This window comes from Pristiophorus japonicus, chromosome 24 (assembly GCF_044704955.1).
Source record: "Pristiophorus japonicus isolate sPriJap1 chromosome 24, sPriJap1.hap1, whole genome shotgun sequence".
NCBI classification, from domain to species: Eukaryota; Metazoa; Chordata; class Chondrichthyes; family Pristiophoridae; genus Pristiophorus; species Pristiophorus japonicus.
The window spans coordinates 19,007,920-19,026,615 of record NC_092000.1 but is presented as its reverse complement, the minus strand read 5'-3'; the positions used below and the strand labels follow the sequence as shown (position 1 = coordinate 19,026,615).

The following is an 18,696-nucleotide window of genomic DNA, read 5'->3' as shown; positions in this document are numbered from 1 at the left end:
CTCTGTGAACCTGCTGTGTTTTAATGTCAAAGAAACAGATTATTTTATAGAAGGTAGATCTTTATTTCAGCTTTTTGGCATTTTCAATCCTTTTCATTCAGCATAAGAACATAAGAAATAGAAGCAGGAGTAGGCCATCAGGCCCCTCGAGCCTGCTCCGCCATTCAATAAGATCATGGCTGATCTGATCTTGGCCTCAACTCCACTTCCCTGACTGCTCCCCATGACCCTTGACTCCCCAGTCGTTCAGAAAGCTGTCTATCTCCACCTTAAATATATTGAGGTCTTTAAAATAGGGTAGAGAGAGAGAAATGAATTCCTCTGGTGGACCTAGAACAAGGGGGCACAATCTTACAATTAGAGCCAGGCCGTTCAGGAGTGAAATCAGGAAGCACTTGTTCCACACAGAGGGAATCAGGAACTCTCTGCCCCCAAAAGGTCGCGGATTCTGGGGTCCAATTGAAATTTTCAAGCCTGAGATCGATAGATTTTGGGTGGGTAAGGGTATCAAGGGATATGGAGCAAGGTGGGTAAATGGAGTGAGGTGCAGATCAGCCGTGATCTAATCGAATGGTGGAGCAGGCTCGAGGGGCTGAATGGCCTCCTCCTGCTCCGATGTTCACACAATAGAAATATTTTAAATTATGAAAGGCTGGGGACAGGTTGGATAGAATGCTCAGGGGGGAATTTTAAACAAGGAAAACAGGTAGGTTTAGAGCACGGGAGGGGGAAGTTAAATTGTTATAAATGGGATTCCTGACCTGATCCCGCCTCCAACTCACTTTTCACACAATTCGTGAAACCCGGCAGCTAAAGCAAGGCAGGGAACTGCTGGATCGAGGAGGTAAGTGGCTAAATACCTCCCTCCTGGATCCAGGGGGTAAGTGGCTATATACCTCCCTCCTGGATCCTGGGGGTAAGTGGCTAAATACCTCCCTCCTGGATCCAGGGGGTAAGTGGCTAAATACCTCCCTCCTGGATCCTGGGGGTAAGTGGCTATATACCTCCCTCCTGGATCCTGGGGGTAAGTGGCTAGATACCTCCCTCCTGGATCCAGCGGGTAAGTGGCTCTATACCTCCCTCCTGGATCCAGAAGGTAAGTGGCTATATACCACATTCGAGATGGGGTTGGACAAGTGGCTGAAGGAATGTGGGTCAATGGGAGGGTTGGAACAAAGTGGGTAAATGTGACTGGCACCGTTTGCTGCTGCGTTGGGCAAACGCCGGCACCGACTGGATGGGCCGAAGGGCCTGTTCCCGTGCTGTAACTTCTCCGTATTTCTGTGTGGGACAGTTCCAGCATCGTTGCAAAGTCCGTTGGCCTCACTGCGGCAGAGAGGATGATGGTCTTCACTTCTCCAGCCGTCAGGTCGATGTTTCTCAGCCACTGAGCGGGGAGCAGCTTCTTCAATGCTCCAAGCTCTGCATCAACAGGGGAATAAATTCTTGTGTTCAGTGAGTTATCCGGGCCACAAAACAAGCCGAGGGCGCGGGATTTGGTCGGAGGGAACCCGATACAGAGAAACAAGACCGGAGCGCGGGGTCAGTGAGAAACCGAGGGAGAGGCCTGAGGCCTACTGCACAGTAGGTCAAAGTTCACAAAGGCCGCAGGCTCAGAACTCCGAATTACCGTGAATCCGTTTAAATAGATGAGTTAATAGCAGCATTAAAAGAACACCGACTGGAATATCTGGGTACCATCCCAACCATTTAAACCGCCCACACTGATCACAGGGCGGCCACCTATATCGGGCCATTGAACCGCTCACCATCACCACAGGCCCCAACTACACAGGCGATGCTGATAACATATTGCGGAGGCCGTCTATTGCCGGTGGGTCAATGAATACTTACCCCGTAACACCGTCGCTATGCTCCTGTCCAATATGGCGGGAGACGCTGCCATCGCTGTTCTAACGGGAGGCAAAAATGCATCGGATTTCTGGCCCACTGACCCTCGAGGTCACATTGAGCTGGGTTGAGGAACAATGTAGGCGGCTAAAGGAGGAACGGTTGGGCAGGGGATTGGGGGCTGAGGTGGTGGGACGCTCGGGGCTCAGGACCATGTGCGGACAGGACAGAGTTGGCAAAGTGGTCACCAGACCTGCGTTTGGGCCCCATTGTGAGCAGTGAGTGGGGGAAGTTGCTGTAAATTCCTGACACAGTGCAAGGGTGGGGTGTAGGGAGAGGGCAGAGGTCAGCCAATTTACAGCACAGGACAAACCAAAGTGAGAGGTCAGAAAGTCACTCATCATCGCCATAGAAACAAAACAAGGTTGTGATGAAGAGAATAATCTTTTGCTGCCTCTACAGGTTCAACCATCTGTTTTAAAAATATAAGATCACCACTAATAAATTCAATCAGGAATTCAGGAGAAACTTCTTTACTCAGAGAGTGGTGAGAATGTGGAACTCGCTACCACGGGGAGTGGTTGAGATGAATAACATAGATGCATTTAAGGGGAAGCTGGATAAACACATGAGGGAGAAAGGAATGGAAGGATGTGAGATGAAGGGGAGTGGGAGGAGGCACGTGTGGAGCATAAACACGGCAGGGACCTGTTGGGCGGAATGGCCTGTTTTTGTGCTGTACGTATCCCAAGCAACATTTCACAACGACTCAAATATCTAATATATACCGAACGCAGACAGCCCCAAAATACAAATCTTCACATTCAGCCGCTCCGTGGATTGGGCCAGTCAGAGCCTTCAGCCAGCGATGGGGGAAGTGCAGCTTGTGTTGAGATGCAGAATGTGGCCTTTTGTTATCACAGGAGCATCTTTCTGCCCCGGACTTCCCCTCGGTGAGGCTGCAGATAGAAGCTGGCGACAGAGATGAGGAGAGAAGTAACAGAAACCCCAGTGATTGGGTCATTGTAACCGACCAATGGGTAACGGAAGGCGATGTTGACGTGTGAAGACAAGATGTAGGGTCAGCTGAGGACAGCAGAGTCTGAATATTGAAGGCAGCGCTTCGGCTAACAACCCGACTATTGTGTTTTTGACTTGACTGGAGAAGCTGGGATTGTTCTCCTTCAGAGCAGATAAGGTTAAGGGGAGACTTAACAGAGGTGCTCAAAATCATGAGGGGGTTTTGATGGAGTCGATAGGGATCAGATGGTTCCAGTGGCAGGAGGGTCGGTAAACAGAGGACACAAATTTAAGATAAATGGCAAAAGAACCAGGCGGGGGGAAGATGAGGAGAAATATTTTTTTTAACGCAGCGAGTTGCTGTGATCTGGAACGCAATGCCTGAAAGCAGATAGGGCCCAAGTTTTCACATGATTTGCGCCTGATTTTTAGGAGCAACTGTTGGAGAACGGAATATCTTAGAAATCTTTTCTGCAGTTCTAGTCAGGTAGAACAGTTCTACTTTGGAACAGAATTTTTTCTTCAAAAGGGGGCGTGTCCGGCCACTGACGCCTGATTTCAAAGTTTCCACAGTGAAAACGTACTCCAAACTAACTGAGAATGGAGCAAGTGAAGATTTTTGTAGAACTGAAAAAACCTGCTCTACACATTAAAAAATTAGGTGCAGGTTACAAATTAGGCTTCCAGAACGAGGTGGGGGGGAAGGGAACTCATTAAATTCTACAATAAATCCTTATTTATACTTCTACAAGTATTATACAAATAAATCCAACCTGAATAAACATTTATAAGCAAAGAAAAGATTAAATAAACCAGACGCCCGTTCGTTCCCGCGGGGGGGGGAGGAGGCGCCCGTTCATTCCCGCGGGGGGGGGGGAGACGCCCGTTCGTTCCCGCGGGGGGGAGGGGGAGGTGTCCGTTCGTTCCCGCGGGGGGGAGGGGGAGGAGGTGTCCGTTCGTTCCCGCGGGGGGGGGAGGGGGAGACGCCCGTTCTTCCCGCGGGGGGGGTGGGGAGGAGGTGTCCGTTCGTTCCCGCGGGGGGGGGTGAGGGGGAGGATGTGCCCGTTCATTCCCGCGGGGGGGGGAGGGGGAGGATGTGCCCGTTCATTCCCGCGGGGGGGGGGGAGACGCCCGTTCGTTCCCGCGGGGGGGGGAGGGGGAGACGCCCGTTCTTCCCGCGGGGGGGGTGGGGAGGAGGTGTCCGTTCGTTCCCGCGGGGGGGGGTGAGGAGGCGCCCGTTCGTTCCCGCGGGGGGGGGGGGGGGAGGAGACGTCCGTTCGTTCCCGCGGGGGGGGTGAGGAGGCGCCCGTTCGTTCCCGCGGGGGGGGTGAGGAGGCGCCCGTTCGTTCCCGCGGGGGGGGGGCGGGAGGAGACGTCCGTTCGTTCCCGCGGGGGGGGTGAGGAGGCGCCCGTTCGTTCCCGCGGGGGGGGGGGGGAGGAGACGTCCGTTCGTTCCCGCGGGGGGGGTGAGGAGGCGCCCATTCGTTCCCGCGGGGGGGGTGAGGAGGCGCCCGTTCGTTCCCGCGGGGGGGGAGGGGGAGGAGACGCCTGTTCGTTCCCGCGGGGGGGGGGGAGGAGACGTCCGTTCGTTCCCGCGGGGGGGGGGTGAGGAGGCGCCCGTTCGTTCCCGCGGGGGGGGTGAGGAGGCGTCCGTTCGTTCCCGCGGGGGGGGAGGGGGAGGAGACGTCCGTTCGTTCCCGCGGGGGGGGGAGGAGGGGCCCGTTCGTTCCCGCGGGGGGGGAGGGGGAGGAGACGTCCGTTCGTTCCCGCGGGGGGGGGAGGAGGGGCCCGTTCGTTCCCGCGGGGGGGGGGAGGAGGGGCCCGTTCGTTCCCGCGGGGGGGGGGAGGAGGTGTCCGTTCGTTCCCGCGGGGGGGGGGAGGAGGTGTCCGTTCGTTCCTGCGGGGGTGGGGGGGGAGGTGTCCGTTCGTTCCCGCGGGGGCGGGGGAAGGGGACAGTGAGAAGGCTGCGAGAAGCCTCAGTGCCGATGTGCTGATGGCAATGTGCTTTTATTAAAAAATGTTAATAAATGAAACAGCTACAAAGAACTACAAAAATGGCCGAGTGCCACTGTTTCCTTCACACTGCGCGTGCGCGAACGCTCCAACGTGCGCAGCATTGCCGGTCGGAAAAAAACTAATTTAAATGGTACCCGCCCCCTCCCACTTACAAAATCAGCGCGAGTGTAGGCTCCGCCCCCCTGGGCGCCGCGCCAAACAGACAAGGAGCTGCAAAGCGCTCCAGAATCACGAGTTTTTTTTCCGGCGCTGTTTTAGGCGCGAAAAACGGGCGCCCAGCTCGGAGGGGCGCCCGTTTTTTATCGTGTGGAAACTTGGGCCCATAGTAACTTTCAAAAGGGAATTAGATATTTACTTGAAAAAGGAAATATTTGCAGGGTTATGGGGAAAGAGAGGGGGTAGGGAGTGGGACTATTTGGACATCTCTTTCAAAGAGCCGTTACAGGACGATGGTCGAATGGCCTCCTGCTGTGCGGTACGACTCTAAGATTCTGTGATATCAGCCGAGACCCACTTACCGACATGGCTGTCATTGTGGTGCCTATATCCTCCGGTGAAGCCGACCTGTCCTTTGCTCTGAACGTCTTGGCAAACCATTTCCGGTACTCGGCCCTCACCTTAAGGCAAGATACAACACACAGTCAGCACTGCGGTGATATGTAACCGAATGGGAACAATTAAAAGCTATTAAGAACTAGTTGGTTTATTAGCAAATGTTTAACATTCACACTACACATTACCAGTTCATCCACCAGGCTCACAACCACCTGCCTCACCGTGGATCCCCCGAACCCAACTGGTTGGGGTTTTATTGAGACATGTGAACATCACGTGACTGTCTGAGTCACTCATACTTCAACCGCTCTACCAACCTGCGAGCATAGTCACGGGTACATACATTACAAGAGTCTACCTGCTCTAAGTATAACATTTAAATACAGTTAATTTATACAGTGACTACACTTCAAAAGTGTTTCATTGGCCGTGAAGCACTTTGATTTGCCCTGAGGTCATCAAAGGCACTATATAAATACACAAGTCATTCTTTACAAATATCGCTGGTCAAAACTGATACTTCCTGTGATAAATTACACTTCCTCTGCTTATTGTAACTCTTCTTGGAATTGTTGAATAGAACGGAACAGAAGGAGGCCATTCGGCCCATCGAGTCTGTGCCGGCTTTTTCGTAGAGCAAACCAGTTTTTAAAAATTCATTCATGGGATGCGGGCATCGCCGGCAAGGCCAGCATTTATTGCTCATCCCTAATTGTCCCCGAGCAGGTGGTGGTGAGTCGTTTTATACAACTGAGTGTCTCGCTGGGCCATTTCAGAGGGCAGTTAAGAGTCAAACACGTTGCTGTGGGTTTGGAGTCACATATAGGCCAGACCGGGTTAGGGCGGCAGATTTCCCTCCCTAAAGAGACATTGGTGAACCAGATGGGTTTTAAACAACAACTCAAGAGTTTCTTTACTGATACTTCTTTACTCACTTTTTATTTCATTAACTGAATTTACATTCCCCAGCTGCTGTGGTGGGCTTTGAACTCAAGTCTCACGGGTCATTAGTCCCGGCCTATGGATTACGGATCCAGTAACATAACCACTATGCTCCGTGTACCAGTTAGTCCCATTCCCCCATGCAACCCCCACCCCCCGTCGCGCCCCACCGCTTTCCCCATATCCCGGCAATTTTTTCTCCTTCAGGTATTTATCTAATTCCCCTTTGAAGGCTGCTACTGAATCTGTATCCACCGCCCTCTCAGGCCGTGCATTCTAAATCCTAACCACTCGCTGCGTAAATACACTTTTCCTTGTAAAGTCCTTACTCTACAGTATGAAACCACACGAGGCACATTCTGGGGACAAGGTCTCTCTGTGACCTTAACTCTTTATTCACAGGACTCCAAAGACGATGACCCTGCGTGGGACCTCCCTTTTTATACCTGTGTGATCAGGTAAGGAGTGTCTCCCACAAGTTCACCCCTTGTGGTCAAGGTGTGCATCTAGGTTGAGTGTATACAGTAATACAGTGGTGTTACTTTGTGACATCACCTCCCCCCCCCAAAGTCTTATTGGGATCATAGGTTTAATCTTTCAGGTGGTCTACGCTCCCTCGTGGAGCGCCGCAGATGGGGCTCTGGTTGTTGGACACTGACGTGAGTGTCTGTCACCTGTGGTGATTCCGGCCTGTCCGGGCTGACCGCAGGGACTGTGCATTCTTCTAATTGCTCATGTTGCTCGTTCACTGGCGGTGTTGTGAGCTCCATCTCATGGTCTTCTTCAGGTTCCTCCGTGTCGATGCTGAACCTTTTTTTTTTACTTGGTCCAGATGCTTACGGCATATCTGACCATTGTGGAGTTTTACCTCGATGACCCTATTCCCCTCTTTGTCAATTACAGTGCCCTCAAGCCATTTGGGCCCCATTGGCGTGATTGAGGACGAATGCAGGATCATTTATTTCTTTCCATCTCCCCCTCGAATTATGGTCATGGTACTCGTTTTGTGACTTGCGCTTGCCCTCAACTATGTCGGTCAGGACTGGGTGAATGAGGGACAACCGAGTTTTGAGTGTCCTTTTCATTAGTAGCTCTGCGGGCGGGACCCCGTGAGCGAGTGCGGTCGGGATCTTTCGGCCAGCAGGAGATGCGATAGGCGGCATTGTAGGGAGGGTCCTTGAATCCTGAGCATACCTTGCTTAATGATTTGGACCGCACGTTCCGCCTGGCCATTGGAGGCCGGCTTGAGCGGCGCAGACCTGACGTGGTTGATGTCATTGCCCGACATAAACTCTTAGAATTCGTAGCTTGTGAACCATGGGCTATTATCACTAACCAGGATGTCCGGCAAGCCATGGGTTGCAAAGATCGCACGTAGGCTTTCCACGGTGGTGGATGACATGCATGAATTCAGAATGATGCACTCGATCCATTTCGAGTACGCATCTACCACAATAAGGAACATCTTTCCCATGAACGGGCCCACGTCGTCAACATGAATGCGTGACCATGGCCTGGTGGGCCAGGGCCACGGGCTGAGCGGGACCTTCCTGGGGGCATTACCCAGTTGGGCACATGTCATGCAACTGCGAACACATTGTTCCAGGTCTGAATCAATTCCAGGCCACCAAACGTGTGACCGGGCAATGGCCTTCATCAGCACAATGCCTGGGTGCTCGCTGTGGAGTTCCCTGATGAATGCCTCCCTGCCCTCCTGGGGCATAACTACCAGTCTTCCCCATAGTAGACAGTCGGCTTGGATGGAGAGCTCATCCATCCGTCTGTGGAACGGTCTGACCTCGTCAGGGCATGCTCCGTGTGCGGGCGCCCAATTCCCAGTCAGGACACATTTCTTAATCAGGGATAGGAGGGGATCTCTGTTTGTCCAGATTTTGATCTGGTGGGCTGTGATGGGGGAGCCTACGCTGTCAAAGGCATCGACAGCCATGACCATCTCGGCGCTTTGCTCTGCTGCCCCCTCAGTGGTGGCCAGTGGAAGACTGCTGAGCGCGTCAGTGCAATTTTCAGTGCCAGGCTGGTGCCGGATGGAGTAGTCATAAGCAGCCAGCGTGAGAGCCCATTGCTGTATGCGAGCAGATGCGTTGGCATTGACAGCCTTGCTGTCTGACAACAGGGATGTTAATGGCTTGTGGTCTGTCTCTAATTCAAACTTCCTACCAAAGAGGTACTGATGCATTTTTTTTATACCATAGACACATGCAAGCGTTTCCTTTTCGACCATCCCATATCCCCGTTCTGCTTGAGTGAGCGACATGGAAGCATAAGCCACAGGTTGTCATTCACCCTCAGCATTGCCCTGCTGCAACACGCACCCAACCCCATAGGACGATGCATCACATGTCAGAACCAATTTTTTACAGGGGCCGTACAGGGTCAACAACTTGTTCGAACAAAGTAGGTTTCGCGCCTGATCAAAAGCCCGTTCCTGACAGTCCTCCCCAAACTAATCGCAACCTTTACGCAGGGGCACGTGTAGCGGCTCCAACAACGTGCTAAAGTTCGGCAGAAAGTTCCCGAACTAGTTCAACAGTCCCAGGAATTAATGCAATTCTGATGTGTTGCAGGGCCTGGGTGCTCGTCGAATCGCCTCTGTTTTGGATTCGGTGGGCCGAATCCCATCAGCAGCAATGCTCCTGCCCAGAAACTCAACCTCAGGAGCTAAGAACACACATTTAGACTTCTTGAGTCGCAGGCCTACCCGGTCCAGTCGGCGTAGCACCTCCTCCAGGTTGTGGAGGTGTTCTTCGGTGTCTTGACCCATGATGAGGATGTCGTCCTGGAATACAATCGTTCCACGAATGGATTTAAGCAGGCTTTCCACGTTTCTTTGAAAAATCGCGGCCGTTGATCGAATGCCAAATGGGCACCTGTTATAAATGAACAGTCCCTTGTGCGTGGTGATGGTGGTCAGTAGTTTAGATTCGTCGGCCAGTTCCTGGGTCGTATAGGCTGAAGTGAGGTCCAACTTGGTGAACAGCTCGCCGCCTGCCAGCATGGCGAAGAGGTCCTCCGCTCTCGGGAGTGAGTATTGATCTTTTAGGGACACCCGATTAATGGTGACCTTGTAGTCGCCACAGATCCTGACAGAGCCATCCGCTTTTAGGACGGGAACAATGGGGCTTGCCCAGTCACTGAATTCAACAGGCGAGAAGATGCCCTCTCTCAACAGCCGGTCCAATTCGCTCTCGATCTTTTCCCGCATCACATACGGCACCGCTCTGGCTTTGTGGTGCACTGGCCTGCCTTTGAAAGTCCCGACGCCAGGTTGGAATAGTGAATTGAATTGTTGTAGGACTTGTGAGCACGAACTTCACTCCACAGATGACACTGCGTGTACATCCCCCCATTTCCAGTTCATCTCGGCTAACCAGCTCCTCCCCAACAGTGCGGGACCATTGCCCGGGACAATCCAGAGCGGCAGCCGATTTACTAACCCATTGTGTGTGACAGCCAACATTGCACTGCCTAGCACCAGAATGATTTCTTTAGTGTAAGTCCGTAATTGTGTCTCAATACATGTTAATTTGGGTCTACTGGCTTTAAGTGGCCATAGCTTCTCAAATTGCTGAACGCCTATGAGTGACTGGCTGGCCCCAGTGTCCAGCTCCATGCGCACTGGGATACCATTTAATAAAACCCTCATCATCATCATTGGTGGCGTTTTGGTATATGAACTGTGAATATTTGCCACATGGACCCGCTGAACCTTGGCATCCATCGATTTGCCCCAAAAGTCATCCTGCCTCAAAGAACACTCTTCTGGTCCATCCGTCTCATATATTAGTCTGGTTGCAGGCATCCTGCACATTCGAGCAAAGTGGCCACTGAGGTTGTGGTTCCTACAGACAAACTATTGAAATCTGCAAGATCTAGCTGAGTGTTTTCCCCCACACCTCCAGCATGAGTTAAAGTTTCCATTGTTGGGAACAAAGGGACTATGGCCAGGCATTCCGTGCTGATTGTCCCTTTGACTGCTCTTAAGTACCCTATTAGTGGGTGTCAATGGCCCCATCCCGGGCCGCATTGTCCACTGTGATGGCGTGAATGTCCGCTCAGCCTGCCATTGTCTCTGTTGAAGTCCTACTCTGGGGTCTATTGCTGCTTGGGGAGTGTCGGACTGCCCCTGCCTGCCTGCAGGGTTCTGAGTCGCATCGATGATGTTGACTCCCTGATCCATTGCCGCGTTAGAGGCAGAATTGCGCGCGTATATTATTTTCGTCTCTTCCTCCCCCGCCATGAAAGTTTGAACCATCAACGCCGCCGTTTCCAAGGTCAAATCCTTGGTCTCAATTAATTTGCGGAAAATTCCCGCATGATCGATGCCCTCGATAAAGAAGTCCCTTAGCATCTCCCCCCTGCAGGCGTCTCTGAAGTTACAGAGGTTGGCCAAACGGCGGAGGTCCGCTACGAAGTCCAATATGCTCTGTCCTTCATGACGTCGGTGGGTGTAGAATCTGTGTCGGGCCATATGTATGCTACTCGCCGGTTTGAGGTGCTCCCCGATCAATTTGCTAAGTTCTTCAAAGGTTTTGTCTGCCAAATTTTTGGGTGCTAGTAAGTCCTTCATGAGCGCGTAAGTCTTTGTCCTGCAGCTGGTCAAAAGATGAGTCCTTCGCTTGTTGGCCGCTGCATCCCCCAGCCATTCTTTCATAACGAAGCTTTGCTGAAGCCTCTCGACAAAATCGTCCCAGTCTTCCCCAACACAGTACCGTTCCTCTGTGCTACCGGTGGCCATTCTCGTCGGTCGTGAATTCCCCTTTCTCGTCGCCAATGTAAAGTCTTTATGCTACATTATGAAACCACACGAGGCACATTCTGGGGACAAGGTCACTCTGTGACCTTAACTCTTTATTTACAGGACTCCAAAGATGATGACCCTGCGTGGGACCTCCCTTTTTATACCTGTGTGATCAGGTAAGGAGTGTCTCCCACAAGTTCACCCCTTGTGGTCAAGGTGTGCATCTAGGTTGAGTGTATACTGTAATACAGTGGTGTTACATACCATGACATTCCTCATGTCGCCTCTGGTTCTTTTGCCAATCACCTTAACTATATGCCCTCTGGTTACCGAGACTTCAGCTATTGCAAACAGTTACTCTGTCGAAACCTTTCATGATTTGGAACCCCTCGATCAAATCTCCTCTTAGCCTTCTCTGCTCTAAGGTGAACAAGTCCAGCTTCTCCAGTCTATCCATGTATCGGTAATCCTTCATCCCTGGAACTATTCTGGTAAATCTCTCCTGTACCCTCTCCAAATCCTTCACCTCCTTCCTAAAGCTCACCTCTGTGAGATGCCCGCCTTATAACTGAATGTGTCGGAAAGATTGAAGATGTTTGTGCGAAATAAGAATAAAACTCTTCATCATATTCAGCACCGACTGTGACTTTCTGAAAGAGTGTTTATTGCAGAAAGTTACAGGTACTGTCCCTTCTCTGCACTGCACTTGCTGATCGCAGGCGGGGCACAATCTGGGGGCTACAGTTGGCCTCAGTGCCCAGAGGGGCAGCAATCAGCCGGCGCTCCCGCTCCCGAGCACCTTTCAGTGATCCCTGTCGGAAAGCGGGTGTCTGATGACGGAAGGACAGAGCTTGACGCTGTTGCTCCAATACTATGCCGGCATTCACTGCCTGGCCTCCCGCCTAAAGAGCAGCCACTCCGACAAGGGACTGGAGATGGCTCATGGAACCAACCCCCAGGACCCACCAGCTCTGTCAGCAGAGGGAAAACGAAGAAAGGACATCGGTTCCACAGGATGGTACCTGTCCTATCAGCTCACAACAATCATAAGAACATAAGAATTAGGAACAGGAGTAGGCCATCTAGCCCCTCGAGCCTGCTCCGCCATTCAATAAGATCATGGCTGATCTGGCCGTGGACTCAGCTCCACTTACCCGCCCTCTCCCCGTAATCCTTAATTCCCTTATTAGTTAAAAATCTATCTGTCTGTGACTTGAATACATTCAATGAGCTAGCCTCAACTGCTTCCTTGGGCAGAGAATTCCACAGATTCACAACCCTCTGGGAGAAGAAATTCCTTCTCAACTCGATTTTAAATTGGCTCCCCTGTAATTTGAGGCTGTGCCCCCTAGTTCTAGTCTCCCCTACCAGTGGAAACAACCTCTCTGCCTCTATCTTGTCTATCCCTTTCATGATTTTAAATGTTTCTGTAAGATCAACCCTCATCCTTCTGAACTCCAACGAGTAAAGACCCAGTCTACTCAATCTATCATCATAAGGTAACTCCCTCATCTCCGGAATCAGCCTAGTGAATCATCTCTGTACCCCCTCCAAAGCCAGTATATCCTTCCTTGAGTAAGGTGACCAAAACTGCACGCAGTACTCCAGGTGTGGCCTCACCAATACCCTATACAGTTGCAGCAGGACCTCCCTGCTTTTGTACTCCATCCCTCTCGCAATGAAGGCCAACATTCCGTTCGCCTTCCTGATTACCTGCTGCACCTGCAAACTAGCTTTTTGGGATTCATGCACAAGGAAGATCCCGTCCGAACTGACCCCCGTCCGGACGGAATTCCTCATCGGCGCCAAACCCCGGAACCTCCCTCGGGGGCCGGCGCCTCACAACTTGAGCCGCCTCGGGGAAATCCCCTCCGTGCCTTTCAGTTCCGCGCGGAGGGGTTTCCTGTACGGGCTGCTCCTGCACACCCTCAACTTTGCCATCCTCGCCGGCCGTCCGGACACGCCATGGCGTACCATTTTGCCGTCCGGAGGAGGCGGGGGTCCCCGATGGAGGGCACTCTACGCAGGGGTCCTCCCACTATTCATCGGGGACTTGGCCTGGAGGGTGGTGCACGGAGCAGTGCCGTGCAACAAATTTTTAAGCCGGTTCACGGACTCCCAGGCCGCCTGCAATTTCTGCGGTCTGGAGGAGTCCGTGTTCCATGTTTTTATTGAGTGCACAAGGTTGCAGCCCCTGTTCCATTATTTGAAGGGGCTGCTCCTGAAATTCTGGCTGCACTTCAGTCCCACTCTCCTGATCTTTGGGCACCCTGTGCGGAGGGGAGCGGGTAGGTCCGAAGGCCTCCTCTTAGGACTGCTCCTGGGCACGGCCAAGGGTGCCATCAGCCGGTCCAGGCAGCGGGCGGTCAAGGGGGTCGTTCAACCTGACTGCCTGCCTCTCTTCCGCTCTTACATCCGGTCCAGGGTGTCCTTGGAGATGGAGCACGCGGTGTCCACCGGTACGCTCGCGGCCTTCCGCGAGAGGTGGGCACCGGAGGGACTGGAGTGCATCATCACGCCCGGCAACCAAATTTTAATTTGATTTTACGTTTTAAAGTTAATTTGTTTTAATTGCCGGTGCTTTTAGTGTCCCCCTCCCTTTTATAGGGGGCACTGGGAAAATTTGATTTTAGCGCCCCAAAAAAAACCCAAAAAAATAATTTAAAAAAAAAAAAAGGGGCCTTGAAAATGTCTGCTGTGTCACCCAGGTCGGGTGGCATGGTCTTAATGTTTTATGTTTTGCAGGTAAACTCAAAAGAGTTTCATGCACAAGGACCCCCAGGTCCCTCTGCACCTCAGCATGTTGTAATTTCTCCCCATTCAAATAATATTCCCTTTTACTGTTTTTTTTCCCAAGGTGGATGACCTCACACTTTCCGACATTGTATTCCATCTGCCAAACCTTAGCCCATTCGCTTAACCTATCCAAATCTCTTTGCAGCCTTTCTGTGTCCTCTACACAACCCGCTTTCCTACTAATCTTAGTGCCATCTGCAAATTTTGTTACACTACACTCTGTCCCCTCTTCCAGGTCATCTATGTATATTGTGAACAGTTGTGGTCCCAGCACCGATCCCTGTGGCACACCACTAACCACCGATAGTCACTTTGTGATCGAACGAGATGATATTCCCTACCTTAGGATTTAACACACAGAGAATGATGAAGATGAAGGTGCCCTGGAAACTGTTGACGATGGTGAATAAATAGGCCATCACCCCGGCTTCGACCTGAAACTGGAGCAATCCAAAAATCCAAGTACAACCCAGGATAAACACCTGCGCAATGGCTTTAAACGTCAGCATCCTGCAACAAAGAGAAACGGGTGAGGTAAAGCACTGTGGGGTAAAGCAAGGACACAGGAGGACCTCAACGGCCATCACCAAGACTGGCTCGGTAATGCCACCACTGACCGAGCCCTGAGCATTCGGCTTACGGCAAGTGGTGAGAGAACCAACACGAGATAATTGTTATATATGTATACTTGTATTTACCCTGTACAGCCAGCAGAGGGCTCATCCCCTGGACTCCAAAGGGATCCCATAATCCCTTGGGAGTACAGGTATTTAAGGAGGCTTTAGAGGTTGGAGAGGCTCTCTGAAGACCTGCAATAAAAGACTAAGGTCACACTTTACTTTGAGCTCACAGTGTTCAGTCTGACTCTTTCTCCATACACAACAACTGGCAACGAGATACAGATAACGAACCCAAAGATGCAGAGAACAGTGGGCATCCTGAAGAAATTCTTGGAGGGAGATGATTGGGAAACTTTTGTGGAGCGACTCGACCAATACTTCGTGGCCAACGAGCTGGATGCGGAAGAGAGTGCTGCCAAATGAAGGGAGATCCTCCTCACCGTCTGTGGGGCACCAACGTATGGCCTCATGAAGAATCTGCTCACTCCAACGATACCCACAGAGAAATTGTACGACGATTTGTGCACACTGGTCCGAGAGCATTTGAGCCCAAAGGAAAGCATTCTGATGGCAAGGTACCGGTTCTACCCCTAAAAAAGGTCTGAAGGCCAGGAAGTGGCGAGTTATGTCGCCGAGCTAAGACACCTTGCAGTACATTACGCATTTGAAGGACTTTTGGAGCACATGCTCAGAGACTTTTTCGTACTTGGCATTGGCCACGAAACCATACTTCGCAAACTTTTGACTGTAGAAACCCCAACCTTGAGTAAGACCATAGCGATAGCCCAGGCATTCATTGCCACCAGTGACAATACAAAGCAAATCTCTCAGCACACAAGTACTGCTACAAGTACTGTGAACAAAGTGATGTTGTTTTCGAATCGTAGCGTACAGGGCAGGTCACACATACCTGCAGCTACACGTCTGCAGATGTCTCAGAGTCCACCATCAAGGTTGATGAGTGCAAGGCCATTAACACCTTGTTGACGCTGCGGGAGTGATCATCGTTTCCATTCATGCCGATTCAAAGAGTACGTGTGCAAGGGCTGTGGAACAATGGGACACCTCCAACAAGTGTGCAGGTGAGTTGCTAAGCCTATTAAACGTGCAAACCACCATGTTGCAGAGGAGGAGATATCCACGGAGGATCACGACGAACCAGAGCCTCAGATCGAGGAGGCAGAGGTACATGGGGTGCACACATTCACCACGAATTGTCCCCCGATAATGCTGAATGTTGAACTAAATGGACTCCTGGTGTCAATAGAGCTGGACATGGGCGTGAGCCAGTCCATCATGGGCAAAAAGACTTTTGAAAGGTTGTGGTGCAACAAGGCCTCAAGGCCAGTCTTAACTCCAGTTTGCACGAAATTAAGAACTTACATGAAAGAACTGATTCCTGTAATCGGCAGTGCTACTGTAAAGGTCTCCTACGATGGAGCGGTGCACAAGCTACCACTCTGGGGGGTATCGGGCGACGGTCCCACGCTGCTCAGCAGGAGCTGGCTGGGAAAGATACGCTGGAACTGGGACAACGTCCGAGCGCTATCGCCCGCTGAAGACACTTCTTGTGCCCAGATCTTAAACAAATTTCCTTCACTGGTTCAAACCGGCTGCAACGAGAGGGCATCATTTCATTGATCGAGTTCAACGAGTGGGCCAGTCCTATCGTCCGAGTCCTCAAGGGACACGGCACCGTCAGAATCTGTGGCGATTACAAAGTAACTATCAATCATTTCTCCCTGCAGGACCAATACCCACAACCAAAAGCCGACGACCTCTTTTCAATGCTGGCAGGAGGAAAGACGTTCACAAAGCTGGATCTGACTTCAGCTACATGACGCAGGAACTGGAGGAATCATCGAAGGCCCTCACCTGCATCAACACGCGTAAAGCTCTTTTTGTTTACAACAGATGCCCGTTTGGAATCCGTTCGGCGGCGATGATATTCCAGAGAAACATGGAAAGCTTACTGAAGTCGGTCCCGCACACCATGGTCTTCCAGGACGACATCTTGGTCTCAGGTCGGAACACAGTCGAGCATCTGCAGAACCTGGAGGTGGATCTTAGTCGACTCAACCGCATGGGGCTCAGGTTAAAACGCTCGAAGTGCATTTTCCTGGTGCCTGAAGTGGAGTTCCTGGGAAGGAGGATTGTGGCGGATGGCATCAGGCCACCAACGCGAAGACAGAAGCAATCGAGAATGCACCGAGGCCACAGAACGTGACGGAGCTGCGGTCATTTCTGGGACTCCTGAACTACTTTGGTAACTTCTTACCGGATCTCAGAACACTGTTAGAACCATTGCATGTCTTACTACGAAAAGAGGGCGAATGGGTTTGGGGCAAAAGCCAAGAAAATGCCTTTGTAAAAGCGAGAAAATTGTTATGCTCAAACAAATTGCTTGTGTTGTATGATCCATGTAAGCGTTTGGTTCTAGCATGTGATGTGTCGTCATATGGCATCAGGTGTGTATTGCAACAAGCTAATGATTTCGGAAAACTGCAACCGGTTGCTTATGCATCCAGGAGTCTGTCTAAGGCTGAGAGAGCCTACAGCATGATTGAGAAAGAAGTGTAAGCGTGTGTCTATGGGGTAAAGAAAATGCATCAATACCTGTTTGGGCTAAAATTCGAATTGGAAACTGACCAGAAGCCACTTATATCCCTGTTCTCCGAGAGTAAAGGGGTAAATACCAATGTATCGGCCCGCATCCAGAGATGGGCGCTCATGTCCGCATACAACTACGCCATCTGCCACAGGCCAGGCACAGAAAACTGCGCCGATGCTCTCAGTAGGCTGCCATTGCCCACCACGGGTGTGGAAATGGTGCAGCCCGCAGATCTAGCCATGAGAGTGAGCAATCACCCGTCACTGTCTGGCAGATCAAAACCTGGACTAGCCAGGACCCCTTATTATCTCTAATCAAAAGCTGTGTGCTTCACGGGAGCTGGTCCACTGTCCCAGTGGAAATGCAGGAAGAGATAAAGCCGTTCCAGCGGTGCAAAGATGAAATGTCTATACAGGCAGACTGCCTTCTGTGGGGCAATCGAGTAGTGGTCCCCAAGAAGGGCAGAGACACCTTCATCAATGACCTCCACAGTACCCATCCAGGCATCGTAATGATGAAAGCGATTGCCAGATTCTACGTGTGGTGGCCCGGTATGGATGTGGACTTTAAAGTCCTGCGTTCACAGATGTAATACATGCTCGCAGTTAAGCAGTGTACCCAGGGAGGCGCTGCTAAGTTTATGGTCTTGGCCCTCCAAACCATAAACTAGGGTCTAGGGTACACGTCGGCTTTGCAGGCCCATTCTTGGGTAAAATGTTCCTTGTGGTTCTAGGAGCATACTCCAAGTGGATCGAATGTGAGATAATGTCGGCTAGCACGTCGGCTGCCAATACTGAAAGCCTGGGGGCCATGTTTGCCACACACAGCTTACCCGATGTCCTGGTGAGCGACAAGGGGCCATGTTTTTCCAGTGCTGAGTTCACAGAATTCATGACCAATAACGGGATCAAACATGTCACATCTGCCCCGTTTAATCCAGCGTCCAATGGTCAGGCAGAGAGAGCAGTGCAAACCATCAAGCAAGGCTTGAAGAGGGTAACTCAGACTCATCTTCCCGAGTTCTGCTTAGCTACCGCACGAGACCACACTCACTCACTGGGATCCCACCTGCTGAACTGCTCATGAAAAGAGCACTTAAGACAAGGTTCTCGTTAGTTCACCCTGATCTTCATGAACAGGTAGAGAGCAGGCGGCTTCAACAAAGTGCATACCATGATAGTGCAAATGTGTCACACGAGATTGAAATCAATGATCTTGTATTTGTATCAAATTATGGACATGGTCCCAAGTGGCTTCCCGGTACTGTCGTAGCCAAAGAGGGGAGCAGGTTGTTTCGGGTCAAACTTTCAAATGGACTCATTCACCAGAAACTCTTGGACCAAATCAAACTCAGATTCACGGACTATCCTGAGCAACCCACCTTGGACCCTACCTTTTTTGATCCCCCAACATACACACCAATGGCAACTGGCACCACGGTTGACCACGAAGCAGAACCCATCAGCCACAGCAGCTCAGCAGGGCCCAACACACCAGTCGACCCAGCAAGGCCAGCTGCAGAGCAG

General features: G+C 51.5%; 1 protein-coding gene across 1 annotated transcript in view; it reads right to left on the bottom strand.

Moving 5' to 3' along the window:
- Window positions 1–964: 964 nt before the first annotated feature.
- LOC139237770 (adhesion G protein-coupled receptor E3-like) overlaps window positions 965–18,696 on the bottom strand; it is a 32,347-nt gene continuing 14,615 nt past the window's right edge. Inside the window, exons 8-10 of the mRNA XM_070866954.1 lie at window positions 14,281–14,449; window positions 5,406–5,504; window positions 965–1,422 (exon numbers count right to left, since the gene is read on the bottom strand). Coding sequence (XP_070723055.1) covers window positions 1,408–1,422; window positions 5,406–5,504; window positions 14,281–14,449 — 283 coding nt within the window. The 3' untranslated portion in view covers window positions 965–1,407. The remainder of the gene's footprint in view (window positions 1,423–5,405; window positions 5,505–14,280; window positions 14,450–18,696) is intronic.